General features: G+C 38.2%; 1 protein-coding gene and 1 long non-coding RNA gene across 3 annotated transcripts in view; one reads left to right on the top strand and one right to left on the bottom strand.

Moving 5' to 3' along the window:
• Positions 1–3,196: 3,196 nt before the first annotated feature.
• On the bottom strand, positions 3,197–13,248 carry LOC308654357. The gene is made up of 3 exons (XR_014023240.1): positions 13,112–13,248; positions 12,131–12,202; positions 3,197–3,416 (listed from the first exon to the last, which is right to left on the bottom strand). It is a non-coding gene; the product is annotated as an uncharacterized lncRNA (long non-coding RNA).
• Positions 13,249–13,647: 399 nt separating this feature from the next.
• FNIP2 (folliculin interacting protein 2) overlaps positions 13,648–20,393 on the top strand; it is a 111,996-nt gene continuing 105,250 nt past the window's right edge. For both annotated transcript variants that reach the window (XM_081303624.1, XM_081303621.1), the window contains exon 1: positions 13,648–13,780. In XM_081303624.1, coding sequence (XP_081159750.1) covers positions 13,674–13,780 — 107 coding nt within the window. In that variant the 5' untranslated portion in view covers positions 13,648–13,673. The remainder of the gene's footprint in view (positions 13,781–20,393) is intronic.

Raw genomic sequence — 20,393 nt, 5'->3', positions numbered from 1 at the left:
TAATATTTGCATATAACAATCATATTTTACACTTTAAGTTGACTATATATTCCTTATAACTAACACAAAGTAAATGCCACATAACTATTCTACTGTATTATTTAGGAAACAATGACAAATAAAATAAGTCTGTACATAGTCAGAACAAAGGCGATTTTTTTCTAAATGTTTTTGGTCCAAGGTTGGTTGATTCTGTGGGTGCAGAACCCATATATATGAAGGGTCGGCTGCATACTAATAAAATTGTACATGGGATTGTTCTGTAACAAGTGGTCTTGTGAGAGTACAGCACAATAATTAAGAGGATAGATTTTTGTGCCAGAGTGATGGGTTCAAATCAATGCTGGCTATATACTAGTAGTGCACAGTGAGTAACTGTGCACTGGTCTTTGCATGGGCAAAATGACACTACTGCTACCACTTTCTTCATGAGGTTGTTGCCAGGGTTAAGTGAAATACATTATTAGGAAAATGCTTAGAAACATGGTCTGGGATATAATACGTGATATGGATGGACTTACGGGCCATGCCTAAGAATGTCAGAGATGACTTGACATGGGGTGAGGGGCCTTTGATATTCAAGTCAGTGCATTGTCAGCTTAAATATTAATAATGGCCATGCTATGTTATTGTTCAACAAACATTAACTTGTTGGCTACTGGTTTGTCTTAATAAATGTGATGTACCTTCTTTTAGAGTATATTACTATACTTTTTACTTTCACTAAAAGTTAATTAATGTATAAGGCTAAAAAAACATATAAATCAAAATTAAATATTTTCAATTTTAGTGATTCTGCACCAAAAATTAGATCACATTGTGCTGTCTAGTTTAATCCAAGTACATCTCATAAATTCCTGTAATATTTTGTAAAGACAAAAACAATTTTGGAAAGGTTTAAATTTTTGGAAAATGCTGAACTGTACATGAAATGACTAAAATGTTGACCAAAGGTACAAGACTGCCAAAATACCTGCATTAAACCTTTCCAGTTGGACTGTGGACTATTTAGGTGACCTTGTTATGCCATTAAAGATATCACTGATGACTATAGGTGAACATTTTTTTTTTTGAGATGGTGTCTCATTATGTGTTGCTTAGGCTGTCCTCGAATTTGCAATCTCCTGCCTCAGCCTCCCAAGTAGCTAAGATTATAGGCATCTGCCATGATGTTCAGCCTATTTTATCAATTGAATATAACTTGACTACAGGGCTGGTCGACACTGTATTGGTGCTAATAGATTCACATTAACATTTTTTGGGATACCAGGATTATATTTAATACACTGTCATGTAGGAATGTACTGGTATTCACTGTGGCAATAATATTAAGTGAGGGACTGAAAGTTTAGCCAATGCTTTGTATTTTTTGTCATTTCTGAATTTTATAAAAAGTTTAGCCTGCTACAATATTTAGCTCCTCTTTTCACCTTAAATAATGAGTGGAATGTCAATTATTCTTGGAAGGAAAGCAAGCAGGAGGCAGAAAATAGTATTTTTTTAAACATTTTTGGGTTTGATGCATCAAAGAGAATCTAAAAATTATGGACTCTCTCCAAAAAACTACACATTTTTACAATACTTAGTATATTTTAGGGATGTGAGTAATGTTTCTCAAAGTATCATCCATGGACCATTTGCTTCCAAATTTCTCGAGGTTCTAGTTAAGTTCAGATTCGTGAGTCCTACTACTGGTTTGAAATCTCACCAGATCAGGCCCAGAAACAACAGCAACAACAACAATCATCATTATTATTTTTGCTGTGCTGGTGATGGAACTCAGGGCTTTACATATGCTAGGCAAGTACTCTGCCGCTGAATTATACCCTTAACCCCAAAATAAAACTTTGAACAACATTCACTTTTTAAAAAAAATATATATTTTTTTAGTGTAGATGGACATAATACCTTTATTTTATTTATTTTTATGTGGTGCTGAGGATCAAACTTAGTGCTTCACACATTAGGGAAGTTCTCTACCACAGAGCCACAACCCCAGCCCCAACATCAACATTTTTTTTTTTTTTTGTACTAGGGATTGAACTCAGGGGCACTCAACCACTGAGCCATATCCCCAGCCCTATTTTGTATTATTATTTAGAGACAGGGTTTCACTGAATTGCTTAGTGCCTTGCTTTTTTGCTGAGGCTAGCTTTGAACTTGTGATCCTCCTGCTCTAGCCTCCTGAGCTGCTGAAATTACAGGCGTGCACCACTGTGCCTGGCCCTAACATGCACCTTTAAAATTAAAAAATAAACTATTTTTTTAATAAAAGGAAAACACAAGAGAAATAAGCATATCCATGCGTATCATTTTAGAAGTCAAACAGTACTAGAAGGCTTGTGATTAAAACAAGTTTCTTATCCCTACTTTTCTCAACACCTAGTCTTATCCCTCAACTTCTTTAATTTCACTAATATTTTTCTCCATATATTAAAACAAATATATGCTTATGTCCATTTTTCTTTCCTTGATTTTGGTGCTGGAGATTAAACCTAGGGCCTTGTACATTCTAGGCAACTGCTCTATCACTGAGCTAGATCTCAAGCTCCTTATACCACTGTTTGCTGATTTATCAACTTTAGTCCTTGTCTGTTGACTTCCTGGCATGGTGAAAAAACACTAAATTTCTCCCCTAGCTCAACTTTGTTTTTCTTACCCTGCACCCTAATTATAATTTTTTGTTAAACCAATGGTCAATGGTAAGTCAATGTCAATATTATTCAGAGTGAACTATGATGATTGCAACTTCTTTTCCTCCATGTTTTCCTTTTTTTTTGAATAACTGCCTCATTTTCCCATTATTTTATCTACCTATTGTTAATGTTTTCCCAATGTTCCAGCATCTCTGCTATATACTGACCAATTTCATATATATATATTTCTTTTTAAAAAATATTTATTTAGTTGTAGTTGGATGCCATAACTTTATTTATTTTTATGTGGTGCTAGGGATTGAACCCAAGGCCTTGCATATGCTAGGCAAATGCTCTACTGCTGAGCCACAAACAACCCCAGCCCAATTTCATATATATATATATATTTTTAGTTGTAGATGGACACAATACCTTTATTTTATTTACTTTTATGTGGTGCTGAGGATTGAACCCAGTGCCGTACACATGCTAGGCAAATGCTCTGCCACTGAGCTACAACCCCAGCCCCCAATCCCATTTTTTTTTAATGTTGAAAACACTTCAACATTATTTATTTATTTATCTATTTTTTCTGAGCTGCCTCTGGAGCCCTCTTTCTTTCTCCTCATTTCCGGTACTGTTGTTTCCTTGAAGTTCTGGGATATCCCCTTGTGCCACCTTAGGATTTTCCTTGCTACTTTTCTTGTTGTATCTTCTTTTCCACATCTTCCATGTTCTTCTTTTATTTCCTTATTTTGCTAAAGTAATCCTTCCAGTTTCCTAAGAAAGAATGCACGGGAGGTATAACATTTGAGATCTTGTATATCTGAAAATGTATAATTTATGTGACTTGATTCACAGTTAGTTTGGTTAAGGATTCTAAGCTAAAAATAGTTTTCCCTCAGATTTTTTTTAGTTCTCTTTCTTTCTGTCTTTTTGGTCCTGGGGATAGAAACAGGATATGCTAAGCAAATGTTCTTTCATTGAATTATATCCCAGCCTTCCCTAATTTTTAAGGTTATGCTTTATTATTTTCTAGCAAGGGAACAAAACTGATTTGTGTTAGTCAACTTTCCATCACCATAATGAGATACTTGAAATGATTAATTTATAGAGAAAAGGTTTATTTTGGCTCAGTTTTGGAGGTCCCAGTCTAAGATCAAGTGGTTTCCATTGCTTTAGACCTCTGGTGGGGTGCTAGATGGTAATGGTGGGGACATTCAAGATACAAAGTATACCAATATTGGCTCCTGAATGTCCTCTAAAAGCCCATGTTAAAGTCTTGCTGTTGGGCTGGAGTTGTGGCTCAGTAGTAGAGTGCACGCCCAGCACGTGCAAGGCCTTGAGTTGGATCCTCTGCACCACATAAGAATAAATAAATAAAATAAAAGTATTGTGTCCAACTACAAATAAAAAAGAAATATTAAGAAAAAAAAAAGGCTTGCTGTTGCTATTGGGAGGAGGTGGTGGAACTTTTAAGAGTAGGGCCTAGTAACAGATCTTCAGGTCATTAGGGGCATACCCTTGAAGGAAACAGTGGGACCCTGGTCCCTTCCTCTTGCTCTCTTTTGCTCTCTTGTCATGAGATAAGTGGTTCTGCTCTGCCACACCTGTCCATTTTGCATCTGGCACCCCACCAGAGGTCTAAAGCAATGGGTCCACTTGATCTTGGTCTAGAACCTCTAAAACCATGAGCCAAAATAACCTTTTCTACGTGGAGTACGATTTTTTTAAATTCACAAGTAGATGTGCCTGCAGTGAAGTTTTTCACTGCAGGCACATCTACCTGTGATATTTGGACTCTGCTGTACCCCTTCTCTGAGAGGAGAACATTCACTTAATGCCCCTCTTTTGGTCCACTGAGGGAAAGCTGTCTAGCTGCACAGTCTGAGTACAGAAACCTGGGGGCTAACTATTTCAAAGAGACTTACAACCATCCCTCCTAATCTGAGCCTGTATCTGAACTAACTTTCAGGGGCAGCTGGTACCTCCCAAATGCTGAAGCTTTAATCTCCCAGGAGAACTGGCCTTCATCTTCAGATTTAGGTTTCAATCTCCTCCTCTGCTAAACTAATTACTATTCCTTCATTTGCTGTCGTCTTCCATATACTTCTTGTCCAAACACTTGTTGAAATCTCTACTCTCATACTCCCCACCCTTTGTTTTGTCATTATAGGTTAATGGGTTATTGTTTGTTTTATTCCTTTACTGACACTTTAATGAGTTTTGAAGGGAAAAAAATTATTGTGTACAAGGGAGATTCTTGTGAGCAAATCACAATTCATAAGTGGAATTCCGAAGTAATTTTTTTTTTTTTTTTGGTACTGGGGATTGCACTCAGTGATGGTCTACCACTGTGTTACATCTAAGCCCATTTTAGTTTTTATTTTGAGACACAGTCTCACTAAGTTGCAGAGGTTGGCCTTGAACTTGCCATCCTCCCTAGTCATAACAACTACAGGCATGTGACACTATGCCTGGCTCCAAAGTAATTCTTATGCAACATATACTTGAGGGCTACCAGCTAATTAGAACACTGAATAACTAGTGACCATTTACATGAACTAGATAAATTTATGTGAAATGAATGATTTGCAAACCAACTATGATGTTTGGTGAACTACTGTCCTAGGGAAGGACAAATGAATAAGAAGAAGAAAGGAAAGAAGGAAGGTCACAAATTAATTGTAGCTATTTTTATCTATCTACACTGTGGGATAGATACATTATTATATTCATCTTTGTACTTTTTCTTCATTTTCTAAGTTTTATGCACTGTCCATGATTATTGTTGAGAGTATGGGAGAGAATTTCTGTACATTTCCCTAATACCTTACCTGTAGAGGTGACATACTGTCTACAGAAGCTAAAACACATACATTGACTGGATAGGCTCTTATTGAATGCTTAGACCAAAGTTAAACACTACAGAGGTATTATTAGGAAATAGGCAAATATTTCCTGAATCATAAACGACTAATCCTGAAAAGAAACTATGAAATAAAAGTTGGAGTTGGGAGTTGGAAGTGTCTTCCTTCTTTTCTTTTTCTTTCAGTGCTGGGGATTAAACCCAGGACTTTGTACATGCTAGGCAAGCACTCTATCACTGAACTACACCATAGCCCTAAATTCCAGTGTTTTAAGGGACTAGAAAACAGAATCAGAGGGGTAACTAAAAATGGAGATAAAGGGAGTTAGCCAGTCGATGTGTAATCAGTGACATTAAATTGAGCAGTGAAAAATAAACAGGAGTTAACCAGACATAGTTGTGGGAGGGGGTGTGGGTAGAAGTAAAAGCACATCACTGTGACTGGAAGATAGCCAGTGTGTGGGGTGGAGGGTGATGTGAGATATATTTGGGAGGTAGACAGTGACCTAATCATATAGGACTTTGCAGGCAACACTAAAAATTTTGGGTTTTACTAGGAGAAGTACTAGGAGGTTTACTAGAAACCACTGAAATGTTTTAATCAAGGAAGTGACATGAAACAATTTACATTTCTGAAAGATCCCTATGGCAGTGGCAATGAGGCAAAGAAGTACCAATTATGGCTCTTGCCAAAGTTCCGGACATAATGGTTGCTTGGACTAAGGCGGTGGCAATGTACACAGAAAGAAATATTTGAAATTTAGAAGAGAAGGGTTAAGAGAGCCTCCTGTGTTTCTGTTTTAAACAAATATATAGAGGCAGATGTCATAGGGAAGATGTCAAGAGAAGCAGAATTTGGAACAAGTAAAGATCAAGAGTTCAGTGTGGGATGTTTGTAAGATATCCAAGCAGATATACCAAATAGGGAGGTGATTATAAATATCGGGAAGAGAGGTCAGATCCAGAAGTAAAAGATTAAGTGTCATCAACAAACAGATGACATTTAAAGTCACAGGATGGGTGAGTTTATTTAGGGAGAGGGAGAATATAGATGAGAAGAGTAGAAGAGAGAGAAGGAAAGCCTTTAAGAATTTCCTATTTTAAAGAATGGGAGAGAAGTACCTTCTGGAGGATGAGAGAGTAGTCTTTAAGTTTGGTTAAAATCAGAAGAAGTCTGCATGCAGTACCAAAGAATGCAGGTTTTAAAAAGGAAGATATGATCAATTTGATTGCAAAGATGATAGGAAAATGTCCCTTGATTTCAGTACTGTGGGGGTCACTGATTAACACTGTAAATTATCAGGTGGATTAAGCTCTGTTGCAAATGCCAGAGAGACAAATTTACCACAGATTAACCCATCAGGGTTCATTCAGTTCAATTTTAGATTTTGAATTTTATTTTTTCTGAGATGTTCTGGTTATAAGGATAACTATTTCATGACTACTATTCTTTTTTACACTCATTTTTCAAAAAAAAAAATTTGTTTTTTTAAAAAACTAAAACTCATTCTATCTTGCAATTGCCATAAAGGGTCCACTGGACCTTTTCTTATAGTCTCTTAGTGATTTTGATTTCCTCTAGTTTCATACAAGTAAAACATCTTGATATATCATTATTGTAAGAATTATTTCCACATTACTCAACAATACTCCTAACTGTGCTAGAAAAGGCAAAACGTATAGAATTTGTAATCACCTAGCAGGTAGATTCAATAGTGAAATAAATCATTCACTGTAAGATAATAATTTTCTTGGTTCACTACAATATCTAAAATATTGCATTCTCTCTGTGGGGGAGGGGGTACTAGGGATTGAACTCAGGGACACTTAACCATTGAGCCACATCCCCAACCCTATTTTGTATTTTATTTAGAGAGAGTCTCATTGAGTTGCTTAGCACCCAGCTTTTGCTGAAGGTGGCTTTGAACTTGTAATCCTCCTGCCTTGGTCTCCTGAGCCGCTGGGACTGCATCATCATTTAAGGGAGTATTAAAAAAAAATCTGGAGATAGTATCTTTGCATTGTTTATTGTTGTTTTAATCTTTTATTAACCACTAATGAAATTCAGAGTTTTTCATTTGTCCTCCTATATAGCAAAGAAAGGAAAATTGATAAAGAGAAACATTTCAAAATATTAGAAAAATTAGAAGATGAATGCAAAAAAAAAAGAACTCTGGATTTTAAGGATGATGGTGAAATTTATCATACAACTGAATTCTTAGACTGTGAATTCACAAATGACATTCTGGATGATTTTCTCAAGCTAAGAAAGATGACTCAACAATATGTATTTAAGTATAAAAAAGAAAGTATGGAATTCTCATCCAGTTAGACATTTAATGGGAATGACTTCCTTATTCAATATTTTGCAACCAGAACCCAAGTCATTTTAAAAAGATGTGTGATGTACCTAAATCAATCGCTTTCATATACTCTAATAATTAATATGCTAAAAAAGAAATTGGGAAAAGTTCCCACTTGCAATAAACTCAAAATATTAATAAAATATTAATTTAATGAAGGATGTGAAGGATCCCTACAATGAAAACCACAGAACACTGAAGAAAGAAATTGAAGAAGACCTTAGAAGACGGAAAGACCACCCATGTTCTTGGAGAGGCAAAATTAGTATCAAAATGTCCATGTTGTCGGGTGTAGTGGCGCATGCCTGTAAGCCCAGTGGCTCATGAGGATGAGGCAGAAGAATCTCGAATTCAAAGCCAGCCTCAGCAAAAGCAAGTCTGCTAAGCAGCTCAGTGAGACCCTGTCTTTAAAGAAAATATAAAATAGGGCTGGGGATGTGGCTCAGTGGTTGAATGTCCCTGAGTTCAATCCCCAGTTTACCGCCCCCACCACAGAAATGGCCATACTACCAAAAGTGTTATACAGATTCAATACAATTCCCATCAAAATACTAATGACATTCTTCACAGAAGTAGACAGAGCAGTTCTAAAATTCATTTGGAAAGATTAGAGACCTAGAATAATTAAAGCGATCATGAGCAGAAAGTGTGATGCTAAAAGCAGAAGACCAGATCTGAAATTATATTACAGAGCTATATTAATAAAAACAGCATGGCACTGTCACTAAAACAGACATGAAAGACAAATGGAATAGAATAAAAGACACACACAAACTTATATAAATACAGTTATCTTATACTAGACAAAGAAACCAAAAACATATGTTGGAGAAAAGATAGCCTCTTCAACTGGAAATCTACATGTAGAGGAATGAAACTTGACTCCTGTCTCTCACCTAGCACAAAAGTCTACTCAAAGTGGATCAAAGACCTAGGAATTAGACCTCAAACTCTGCAACTTCTAGAAGAAAATGTAGGCCCAATACTCTAACATGTTGGCATAGGAATCGACTTCCTTAAACAAGACTCCTAAAGCACAAGAAAAAAAAAACAATAAATGGGATGGCATCAAATTTAAAAGCTTCTGCACAGCAAAGGAAACAAGAGTGTGAAGACAGAACCCACAGAATGGGAGAAGATCTTTGCCACCTGCTTTTCAAATAGGGCATTAATATCCAGAATATATATGAAGAACTCAAAAAATTTAATACCAAAATACCAAATAACCCAATCAATAATGGGCAAAAAACCTAAAAATTCATTTCTCAAAATAAATACAAATCATCAACAAGTACATGAAAAATATTCAATATCTCTAGCAATTAGAAAAATGCAAATCAAAACTACATTGAGATTTCATCTTACTCCAGCCAGAATGGCAATTATCAAGAATACAAATAATACCAAGTGTTGGGGAGGATGTGGAGAAAAAGGTAAACTCATACACTGTTTGTATGACTGCAAATTAGTGCAACCACTTTGAAAAGCAGTATGAGAGATTTCTCAAAAATTTAGGAAAGGTATCACCATATGATCTGGGAAAAGCAGGGGAGGGGACATTCCATCAAAAGAGAAGAAAGATCAGTAGAATAGATGAAGGGAACTGAGGGGTTGGGAGAAGGGATGGGATAAAGGAAGAAGAGTGGAATGAATCTTCCCTAACTTTCCTATGTACAAGTATGAATAGACCACAGTGAATCTCACCATCATGTATATCCACAAGACACTAACTTAAAAAAAAATCACAACTAAAAGTACATAATAGATCAGTAGAGCAGAGAGAAGGGAACAGGGGAGGGATAAGGCGAAGGTAAGAGGAAATACTGGGGACTGAATTAGAGCAAATTATATTCCATGCTTTTATAATGAATCCCAATGTTATATATAATTTAAAAGAACCAATTAAAAGGAAAAAAATGTGATATATTTTCTGCTATCTTCTATGATCTCATGTATCAACATACTTTATAAAGTTTTCAAGGCAACAAATAATAAAGGAATATGCACATACATAGGTGAATGGAAGGAAACGTCTGAGGTAGAGATGAAAAAAATTCCATGAATTGCTAATTCAAATTTTTGTTTATAAACCTAAAAATGAAAATGTTTTGCAGTTAAGAAGCAAAGAATATGGCTATCTTGTCTTCAACAAAATGATGAATCATTGAAGTTTTCCAAAGCTTTGAGTTTTGTGTTTTTCAGGTATAGGAAGCAAGAGTAATCATGAACTAAAACTATCAGAGATGTATTTAAAATGAATATGATAATTATGTTCCTGGCTCATATATGTTAATGGATAAGTATTTCTATTCAAACTGAAACTACAATTTATGGTATCTATTTCTTCAAATGTAGGAAAATATGGGATAAAAAACTGGGTTTGCTATGTTTAAATTAAAACTTATTAAATATTTTTCAGTATTCTTTTATTCTTGCTTCTGTAAATGATTTGCAAAATAACTTAAAATATGAAAAAATGGGGCTGGGTAATGTAGCTCAATGTTATGGCACTTGCTTTTCATGTGCAAGGTTCTGGGTTCAATCCCCAGCACTGTCAAAAAAAAAAAAAGAAAGAAAAATTGAACAGGATCATTGGTGATAAGATTTTTCCTCTGGCATACTGACAGATAAATAGATATAGGTTTATTTAACATAATAAGCAACAGAGAAAAACAAAACCAATGAACCTCTCAAAGATTCCTTTTGGACTCAGATAATAAAAATTAACTCACCTAATTGGGAGTATCAGCTTAGGCTAGATGGATGGTGGATCAATAATGTCATTAAGGACCCAGCTTGATTATAATTCTCAGTTCTACAATTTTCAGTTCTGGTTTCATCTATAGACTTGTATCAAGACAGTTGCAGCAATGAATTTAGACATACAATATCCAAAGGAAGAAAAAAAATATCTCTTAAAATTAAGGAAACTTATTCTAGAGTAACTCCTCCTCCAGCTCCTTTTCCTCTTGCCTCCTTTGTCAGGAAGAAGGTGGTATAACACAACAGGGAGGCTATTGACAAAGTCCATGACAGTCTATCTCTGGAAGTCAAACTGAAACAACTTACAGAACATACACTAACAACTGTCACCTGGACTCAGAATGAACCAGGATATATGTCAGCCTTTTTAAGTCCTTTATTTTCATATTAATGTTATTCTGTCTTTTCCAAGTTTTCAGAATATTATTGTATTCCCTGTTCCTCTTTGACAGTTGCGTACAGAGTCATATGATCAGTGCTGGAGACCAGGACTGTGACCAGCTTCAGCGACAGGCAGTGACCAATGAGTGACAGACAAAAGACTGGGTTTTTGAAGAGGCCTTGAATAGCCAAAAAGAAAATTGATGAGACTGGGAAAGATGTCTAGGGCTGTATCTCCCAGAACTTTGTTGGCTAGGATTTTTGTACCTTTAGAAAACTCAAAGCAGGTGGAATGACTAGAACTAGAATGAGGAAGAATGTGATGTTGAGAGGAAGCAAAGGAGAAAGAGGAGGGAGCAGAACCATTTCATATCCTTTTTTCTCCCTTAACTTGAAGTCTTGTCGTTAATGGATTGTTGCCTAGTCAAGACCATAACTAAGTTAATGGAGTAAACTATTTTGGATGATTTTTTTTTTAACCCAGGTGTGCTTACCCACTGAGCCACATCCTCATCCTGTTTTTTGTATTTTATTTAGAGACAGGGTGTTGCTGAGTTGCTTAGGTCTTCACTGAGTTGCTGAGGCTGGCTTTGAACTCTCAATTCTCCTTTCTTACCTGTCTCAGCCTCCAGAGCCACTGGGATTACAGGCCTGTGCTACTGCACCTGGCCCTCTTTTGGATGGTTGTATTGCATACTTGGACTGGGCTAGAATTGACAGTTCTTGACCACAGGGAACAAGGAAGACCTGTCAAGTTCTTTATGTAATTACAAAAGCTTCTAGGCTCATAGGGAGTACTTAGGTTTTAGTTACGATAATAAAGGGCATTTTCTGACCAAGGATGGGGTAAGAAAAGGAGATTTGTGGCCACCCCACAGTGTGTTAAGTCACAGAGATGGAGCCAATACCTACCTTATAGGATTCTGATAAATAGTACACCTTTATGAGGTGAAGACCCTTAGTAAACAGAACAAAGTTAAAATCGGGGCTCTGCTTACAATTAGTAGTGCAAAGGATGACTGCTCCCCACTATGAATACCTAACGCCACCACCTTAACAGTAAAAAATCTCAGAGAAAAAAACAATTTAAGTGTTAGTCTCTACCATCTTTCCCTTACCTTTGTGAAACTGCAGCATTTTAGTATTCATAGCTATTCATTCACAGCTATTTTCCAACCAAGGCCAGAAACCTACACAATTAAAGAGGGGTGGGGAATGCAAATTAAAATTAAACTTAGATCCTGAACATTTTTTTTTTTCCTTGCTGGGGATCTAACCCAGAGCCTTGAGAATGCCAGGTCAGTGCTCTACGGTTCAGTTATATTTTTGATTACTTATATTTATGGAAATACATTTGCCTTTTTGAGTCTTCAAGAATCCTCAAAGGACTTGTTCAAAGGAAAAGGTTGGAGAGCCCAGGAGGTAGGCTTGAGATTTTACTCACTTTTGCTCTATCACCTGAAAAACTTTTTGAGTCCAAAGCTTATAAAACATAAAGAAGCTGCTTTAAATCTGGAAACGTCCTTCATCACAAAACATTAAATTCTCAGGGGAGCTGGGGTGGGACTGGACAGGAAAGTGAACTCAGATACAATTCAGTCTTTCCCCAACCCAGATACTATGTGCAGTTATTAATATTAATGTTATTATATGCCTTTATTGTTAAATATAAATTAGGAAAGCAATTCCTCTATAAACTACCTTGGTTCTAAATCTATATAATATGCTCCACGCATTTTTTAAAAAGGGCTTAACATTTCACATGCAACTTTTTATATAATCATGGTATGTGGTGACCCAAGATGCCAAGCATAACTAATGATATAAACTGCTTAAAATATATATTTTTTTCTTTTTGGTTATTGAGGATTGAATCCAGGGTGGTTTACCACTGAGCCACATCCCCAGCCCTTTTTTCATTTTTATTTTGAGACAGGGTCTCGCTAAGCTGCTTAGGGCAAACTGCTTAAATTTTAACGGAAAAATCTCTGGATGTGGAAGAAACCTGCCAACCAACACCTTGGGTGGCCTTGGAAACAGCAAACTCAAGCACGAAGCCCTCTCCCCAGCAGTCGTCTTCGGTAAAGGAGTCCTCGTACCTGCGCAGCGCGAGGACCCAAGTTCAGGGCTTTGTCTCGAAAGAACAAAGATCGGCCAGCCGCCTTCTCACGGCGAGGCGAGACCCAAGGCTCCAAGGAGCCTCGTGCCCTCGTGGAGCCTCGTGCCCTGGTGGAACCGCGCCCCCGCCGTCACCGGCCCCAGCCCGGTCCCCTTTCCGCGCTGCCACGCCCCGCCCCACGCAAGGGGCTGCTGCTCGGGCCGCGCCTCAGTCTCCCGCCTCCGCCTCCCGCGGGGTTGCGTGCGCCCGGGGCGGGCGGCCGCCGGGCCAATGGCCGCCGCCGGGGCCGCCGCGCTCCTCCCGCGCCGCCGCGGGGCTGCGGACTCCTCCCGCAGGAGGTAACTGTCAGCGCGCGAGGCGGCGGGCCGGCCCAGTCATATGACCGGCCGCCGGCGTCCCCGGCGCGGAGCGCAGTTCCTTAGCCGCCGCAGCCCCGCCGCCGCCGCCGCTATGGCCCCGCCGCTGCGGCCGCCGCGCCTGGCTGCGCGCTGAGCCGCCGGCCCCGAGCGCGCGGCCGGAGCTGCAGCGGCGGCGGCAACATCATGGCCCCGACCCTACTCCAGAAGCTCTTCAACAAAAGGGGCAGCGGCGGCAGCACAGCGTCGGCGTCCGCCCAGGGCAGGGCTCCCAAGGAAGGACCCGCCTTTAGGTAAGGGGCGCTGAGGGCGAGTCCCGCGCGGTACCCGCATCGGCTTTACGCTGGTCTGAGGGGTGGGAGCCCGGACGCGAGCTGCCCGGACGTCGCCGCCGTCGCCGGCTCCCGGCCCGGGGTTTGTCACCGTGCACGCGCCCTCGCGGAGTGCTGCCCGGGACTCTCTGACCTGAGGGTCTCTTCCTCCCTACCTCTCCACCACTCAGGGTCCTTCCCGGTTAGGAAGAGTTACGCTTGTACTCGGGGTCCCGGGCGTGCACAAGGCTCTGCTCTGAGAGATTGGCTGTGGTTGAGGTGAACCCCTTCCGGGCACAGCCGCCTGGAGCCTCTGCGGGCCCTGCAAAGCTGTGAGCTGTCATTTTGAGGGCAGCACCAGCCTATTGTGTGTGTGACAGTATTTTGAAGTTGTGAAGGAGCAACAGCCACTAAAAAGGCATCTTTCTTCTTTCTTGCCATATATGACAAGCTCTCCAGCGGATGAATGAAAGTATGTAATTTCCTCATCATTTGGAACGTTGATGCCGCATGATGTGTGAAAAGGGGGAGTGAAATGCTTTTATGAAATGTATGAGATTTCAGTTTAACAAAGCTGATGCATATACTTAATAGATTCAATATTCTGAATACATATCTTTGAATAATCATAGCTAGCATTTATTGAGTGTTTACTCTTTTAAATGATCTGTGTTGAATTCTCTCCTTCTCTAAGGACGCCGTGAGAAGGATGCTATTTATTCCCATTTTACAGGCAAGAAACCTAAAGTCATAGAGAGCTTAAGCAGCTTTCTCAAGAACCACAGCAGTAAGTGGCAGAACCTGCGTTTTGATCTAAGCAGTTTAATCAGGAGTAAATTTCTCATACTATTCTGCTTTCAAGGGCTAATTTATTTTTTAAAATGTCCCATATTGCCTTTCAGAACCCTTATGTTGAGATGTTGAGAAGTTTATTTATTTATAAAAGATTTCAAGCAGGTTTTTTTTTTTTTTTTTTTTTTTTTTTAGTGAGCATCCACTCCCAATTATGACACTCTGACAGGTGCTTTTGGCCAAAATGTCTTGCAAAATGTTTTGCAAAAGCAAGACTATTGTTTAATAGATCTAGACCCAGTACAATAAACCTTTTAAAAGTTTCAGGTGAAACTTTGAAATGAATTTTGGATTAAGTTTTATGCTTTGTGTAAAACTTTTCTTGAATTCCACTTAAAAACCCACAGTCCCTCACTGTAGTTATGTGAGAATTAAATAACTAGTATTTTTTTGTGAGGGGTGTGTGTGTGTGGTGTTTGAAAGGTAAATTGTAAGAACTGCCCCTTTTGTTTTGTCTACCATAGTTAAAGTCTCATATTTCCTTTAGGCTAACTGAATCCTTATAATTTGAGCAGGGAATTTTCTGCCTTGTACTACTCTGAGAACTAGTGATGCCATGTACCTTCTCAGAATGGTAGAATTACTTCAGAACCAGGGTGTGTAATTTCTTCCTCTCCTTCTCAGTAACCCAGACTGGATCAAGGGTACAAAGCCTGTAGGAAAAGGGGCATGTGTGTTACAGGTGTCTTGCTGAGGGCATTTAAAGGCATTGTAAATGCTGGTGGAGATAGTAGAGTTGTGTTGTCATTATTTTCTCTCTTGGCTGCTCAGTTGCCTACCACCACTTCCTCCATCTCTAAGTTTAATTGGGCATATTTTAAACAAAAACAATTGTGGTTATATTTAGGGCTTGCCATATTAGGGAAATTGATTCCCACTTTGTGGGAACATTTTCAGTACAGTGTTCTGACTTTTCATTGGTGTAAAATGAAGGACAAAAAAAATTGTGCCACAGACTGCGTTTTTTTTTTCCCTTGACCTCATTAGGATTTTCTGTAAGGTTTTGAGTAAGTGTTTTTGGAGAATTTGGGGATGGATCTCTGTTGAATACCTCACTTGATGAAGGCCCCCTTTTAGCAGTATCCTTGATTAGGGATTAATCAATGGAAAAGAAGGTGAAGTAGCAGATATCAGCAAAGATGCAGGAAGTTGGGGAGAGTCTACCAGTGCTCATCAGATTAATAAGATTAATAATGGACATCTGAACAAATCTTTCCTTCATCTGGCCTAACTCTTTAAGATGTTGGGTTGCCCTCTGGGAAAAGCTTCCCAGAGAATTTCCCTCTCCTTACCTAAAAAATAATGATCCTGAGTTTACTTTTTTTTTTTTTTTTTTTTTGAATTTTTTAATATTTATTTTTTTTAGTTCTCGGCGGACACAACATCTTTGTTGGTATGTGGTGCTGAGGATCGAACCCGGGCCGCACGTAGCCAGGCGAGCGCGCTACCGCTTGAGCCACATCCCCAGCCCCCTGAGTTTACTTTTATATTGATTTTACTAAACAGGAGCTGGTGTGTGCTTTTCCGGGAAGTGGGTGCCTCATACAGGGAATTAATTGCTCTTGAGAGCGTAACTCATATTTGAATAGACACAAGTTAAGGCACAACCTATAGATGAAAAGTTAAGCATTCCTAGTGTGAATTTGTATACTTTATACATTTAAACCCAGGTGTAACATTTAGATCTAGAGAATGAAAGGTCCTCTTATAATTTTGTAGGGCAGTTTTATAGCATATTTTTGGGGAAATTCTAAACAAAAGTAAGATCTAACTTTTTATGTTTTTTATTTTTGTTGGAGAGTTTGTGGAAGCCTTTTCTGTCTAATGTCTGTAATGGACTTTCACTCGTTATCTTAAACTTTCCCTCAGAATTGATTTGCCCTTGACGTTTGTTTACTTTGGTGTACTTCCTAGTTCCTTCTCTGGATTTCTTACTGTTCTCTCGTTCCTCCAGTTTTCACATACTATATTAGAGTGGAAATTTGTTGTCCAATAAGTAGCTTGTATCACATGTCATTTTCAGCTCTTCATGCTTCCTGGCATTTCACCTAGAAAGAGGATCAATAGAGTCACTGTTCCTTCTTGTTTATTTTGTTCAGGATGAGCCCTTTAGATAGCTTCCAGGAAACAGGTTGTTAGAAAAATTTTTAAAAAAATCAAAGGAGATTGAATTTACCCATTTAAGAGAGGTAGACAGGAATATAATATGAATATGGTATTTTTGAAGTTTAAATTCTGTCTTTGAAATTTGAGGGAGTTTTCTCTGCTGCTATTCAGAATGCTTTTCACTTTTAATTTGTTGGTATACAAGTTTGGACTTGAATAATGCTTTGTTTCATAATGATAAATTAGGACAAAAAATTGACTTGTATAGTGGCTCAAGTCAGAAATGGAAGTGGGCTCTTGATTACCTTGGATTTAAGACCAGGTTTATATGGGATTTTATAAAAGCCAAAATATGTCCAGTGACTTACACATCTGGTTCAAGTTTGAAGGATTAGCTTAAGGTGCTTTGTTTAATTTTTTCAATGTCTCTGGTGAGTTAATGGACCAGCTTCCACCTAAAATGTGCATGTAACAGGGAGGTGAAAAATATCTGGCTGTCAAATGTTTTATTGTGGACCAGTTAAATGAAATGAGTAGACATGAATATCTCCTGGGATATGGGGAGTGAATAAAAGCATTGCAGCTGCTTGGTAGTTAGCGGTGTAAATTCCAGAGTAAACTCCACTCCTCTTTCCCTAGTTCTGAGGACCTCCAGTCAAATGGCCTAGTTATTGCTAATCCCCATCGTTCTGTTAGAACAACTTAAAGTAATCTGTTATAGGGTTAGTATAAATATAATCTGCTTATCATTGTTATCAAATAGCAGCTGATGTCCCTGTGTTATGCCTTGGTACTCCACCTGTACAAATCCAGGTAGGAGGGCTAGGGATGTGGCTCAAGCGGTAGCGCGCTCGCCTGGCATGCGTGCGGCCCGGGTTCGATCCTCAGCACCACATACCAACAAAGATGTTGTGTCCGCCGAGAACTAAAAAATAAATATTAAAAAAAAATTCTCTCTCTCTCTCTCTCTCTCTCTCTCTCTCTCTCTCAAAAAAAAAAAAAAAAATCCAGGTAGGACACCCATGGTTGCACCTACTGGAATTTATAATCCATGGGACAATAGATGAATAAACAACAGACAATACCTTGGAAACTATAACATGCATAAAAGTCAAACAATTGATAGAGAAAATTTTTCTACATTTGCTTGCTGCTCTTGTACTTGCATGGCTGAGGGCAGGACTGTACTTTCTGCCCACTGCCAGGTCCCAAGATGCAAACATTTCTAATAAGATTTTTCTGAGGCAGGATGAAGAATATTCTGGAGAAAACCATGATTTTTTTCAGTACACTAAATTTTTTTAAAAAATATTGTTTTAGTTGTTGATAGACCTTTATTTTATTTATTAATATGTGGTGTTCAGAATCGAACCCAGTGCCTCACACATGCTAGGCAAGTACGCTACTGCTGAGCCCCAGCCCCAGCCCTATGGTCAAATTTTTAATGCCCTTAAGATGTGTGGCACATGAATAGTAGCTTTGATTTTTTTTTTTTTAAGTACTTCCTAAAAGTCTTTCTGGAGAGGTCCTTGCCTGTGCTTTGGATCTCCTCACACACTTTTTTACATTATATCTCCTTGTCCTGTATACCAGCATACCATGGGGGCTTATACTAATGATTTCTAGCAGAGGTGCAGAAGGTTCTGTTAAAAGCCCGAGGCAGGGCTGGGGATGTGGCTCAAGTGGTAGCGCGCTCGCCTGGTATGCGCGGCCCTGGTTCGATCCTCAGCACCACATACAAACAAAGATGTTGTGTCTGCCGAGAACTAAAAAATAAATATTAAAAAATTCTCTCTCACTCTCTCTTAAAAAAAAAAAAAAAGCCCGAGGCAAACAGATTAAGGAGTTCTACTTCATGCACCATGTTGATATGAGTTTTAACAAAACTACATTTCCCTGGTCCTCAAGTTCTGCCATTTGTAAATGATATCACCAGTCTTATGTAATACAGTTGTGCTGAGGAGGTAGTTTAAACATCCTTCAAAAAGAATAAAATGTGGTACAAAATGATTTTAAGTATTACCAACTCTTTTTAGGTTATGAAGTTTTGTAATACTCCTGTTGAGGTTTTCCTAAAATTGAACCATTTTCAGAGGCTGTTTTCTTCCTGCAGATAGAGGACTGAGCTGAGGTACATGTTTTTGTTGGTTTGTTTAATGGTGACGTAATCAGTGAATGAAATAGACCCTTTAATGCTCAGAGGAGCATTAAAGACATGCTTCAGCCAGTAAATCAGACCTGGATAGAAGTGACTGGGCATTCAGAAATATTTTTAGGAATATGGTGTATTTACTTTTTTCAGGATTAGTTGCAAGTTTTTATTATCAAGATGATAGTCTTGTTTAACCAAAGGGGGCATTGGTTAAGCAAAATGATCATCACACAAAGGTGTTCTCACTAGAAGTGAAAGTAAGATGTAAATGTATGTGATTAACATTTTAAAAAAGAAGTATGTTGGGCTGGGGTTGTGGCTTAGTGGTAGAGCACTTGCCTAGCACTTGTGAGACACTGGGTTTGATCCTCAGGACCACATAAAAATAAATAAATTAAATAAAGGTAAGAAAAAGAATGCTTTAGAAAAAATTTTTTAAAAGTATGTGATTATGCATATACATATACACTGTACATCAGTGGTTATTAAGAGGTAGGTGAAAATTTCATTCTTTTATTTTTTTGTTGTTGCTAATTTTGGATTTTGTTGTAATGAATTTTTGTTGCTTTTGTGACAAATTATTTTAAATAATTTTTAGAATATTTTATACTGTGAGGGAATAGGGTAAGAATAATGTTTGCTGGAGAAACCTGATTTGAATAAAATCTCTTACTAGACTTTTTCCTCTTATGCCCCCTTCACCAGCACATATACTTTTAAAAAATTTTCTTCCCTCATTAAAATAATCAATAGTTTGTGTTATTAAAGTAATACGTTTATTAGGAATTTTAATGTACTTAAAAACCTAAGATCATTAAATACCTTAGGTGGACAAGTTAATTGGTGATGTTAATAATTATAGGAATGCATATGTGCAAAATTTTTACCAGTTGGGCAGGGTCACTGCAATCCTTTGAACCCTAGTGTAGTCTTCACCTGAGGCTCAGAGCAGTTCAGGAGCTGAATGCAGGTCTCCTCCAGCTTTATTTGAAATATGTTTAGAGAAGAATGATGCAGACTTTTTGATTTGGAAAGAACTTGGATAAGTTGAAAGACCTAGATGAGACATTTTTAAAATATGAAACATGTATTATAATTGTAAATTGTGAAGTGTGAATTTGTCATGTTACATACACATTGTTGTTTGATTAGGTAGGTAGTATTGAGAGAAGAAGGACCTGGGGCATATGGTGGTTTAATGCACAAAGTATATAGCTCGGGGAGAGCTTTGGTTTTTGTTGTTGTTGCTTTAGGTTGTCTTTCTCATGGTTTGCTTTTAAGATCAGTTTAAGGAAGCCACGTTGACTTTGTGTTTCCTTGGCAAAGGAAGTTACAAAAGATTGTCCTTGCCCTCATGAAATGCTTTGGCTGCCAGCATGAATTCCTGGTGGGTGAATCTGATTTGAGAGCTGGTAATGTGATTTACTTCTCCAGCCACTGTTTTTCTTGGTGTGTGCAAAAGGAACAAATGTTTTATACTGATTG

This window comes from Spermophilus citellus (assembly GCF_964194105.1).
Source record: "Spermophilus citellus genome assembly, chromosome: 8".
Classification (NCBI taxonomy): domain Eukaryota; kingdom Metazoa; phylum Chordata; class Mammalia; order Rodentia; family Sciuridae; genus Spermophilus; species Spermophilus citellus.
The sequence above is the reverse complement of the archived record's forward strand: the minus strand, read 5'-3'. Positions and strand labels throughout refer to the sequence as shown.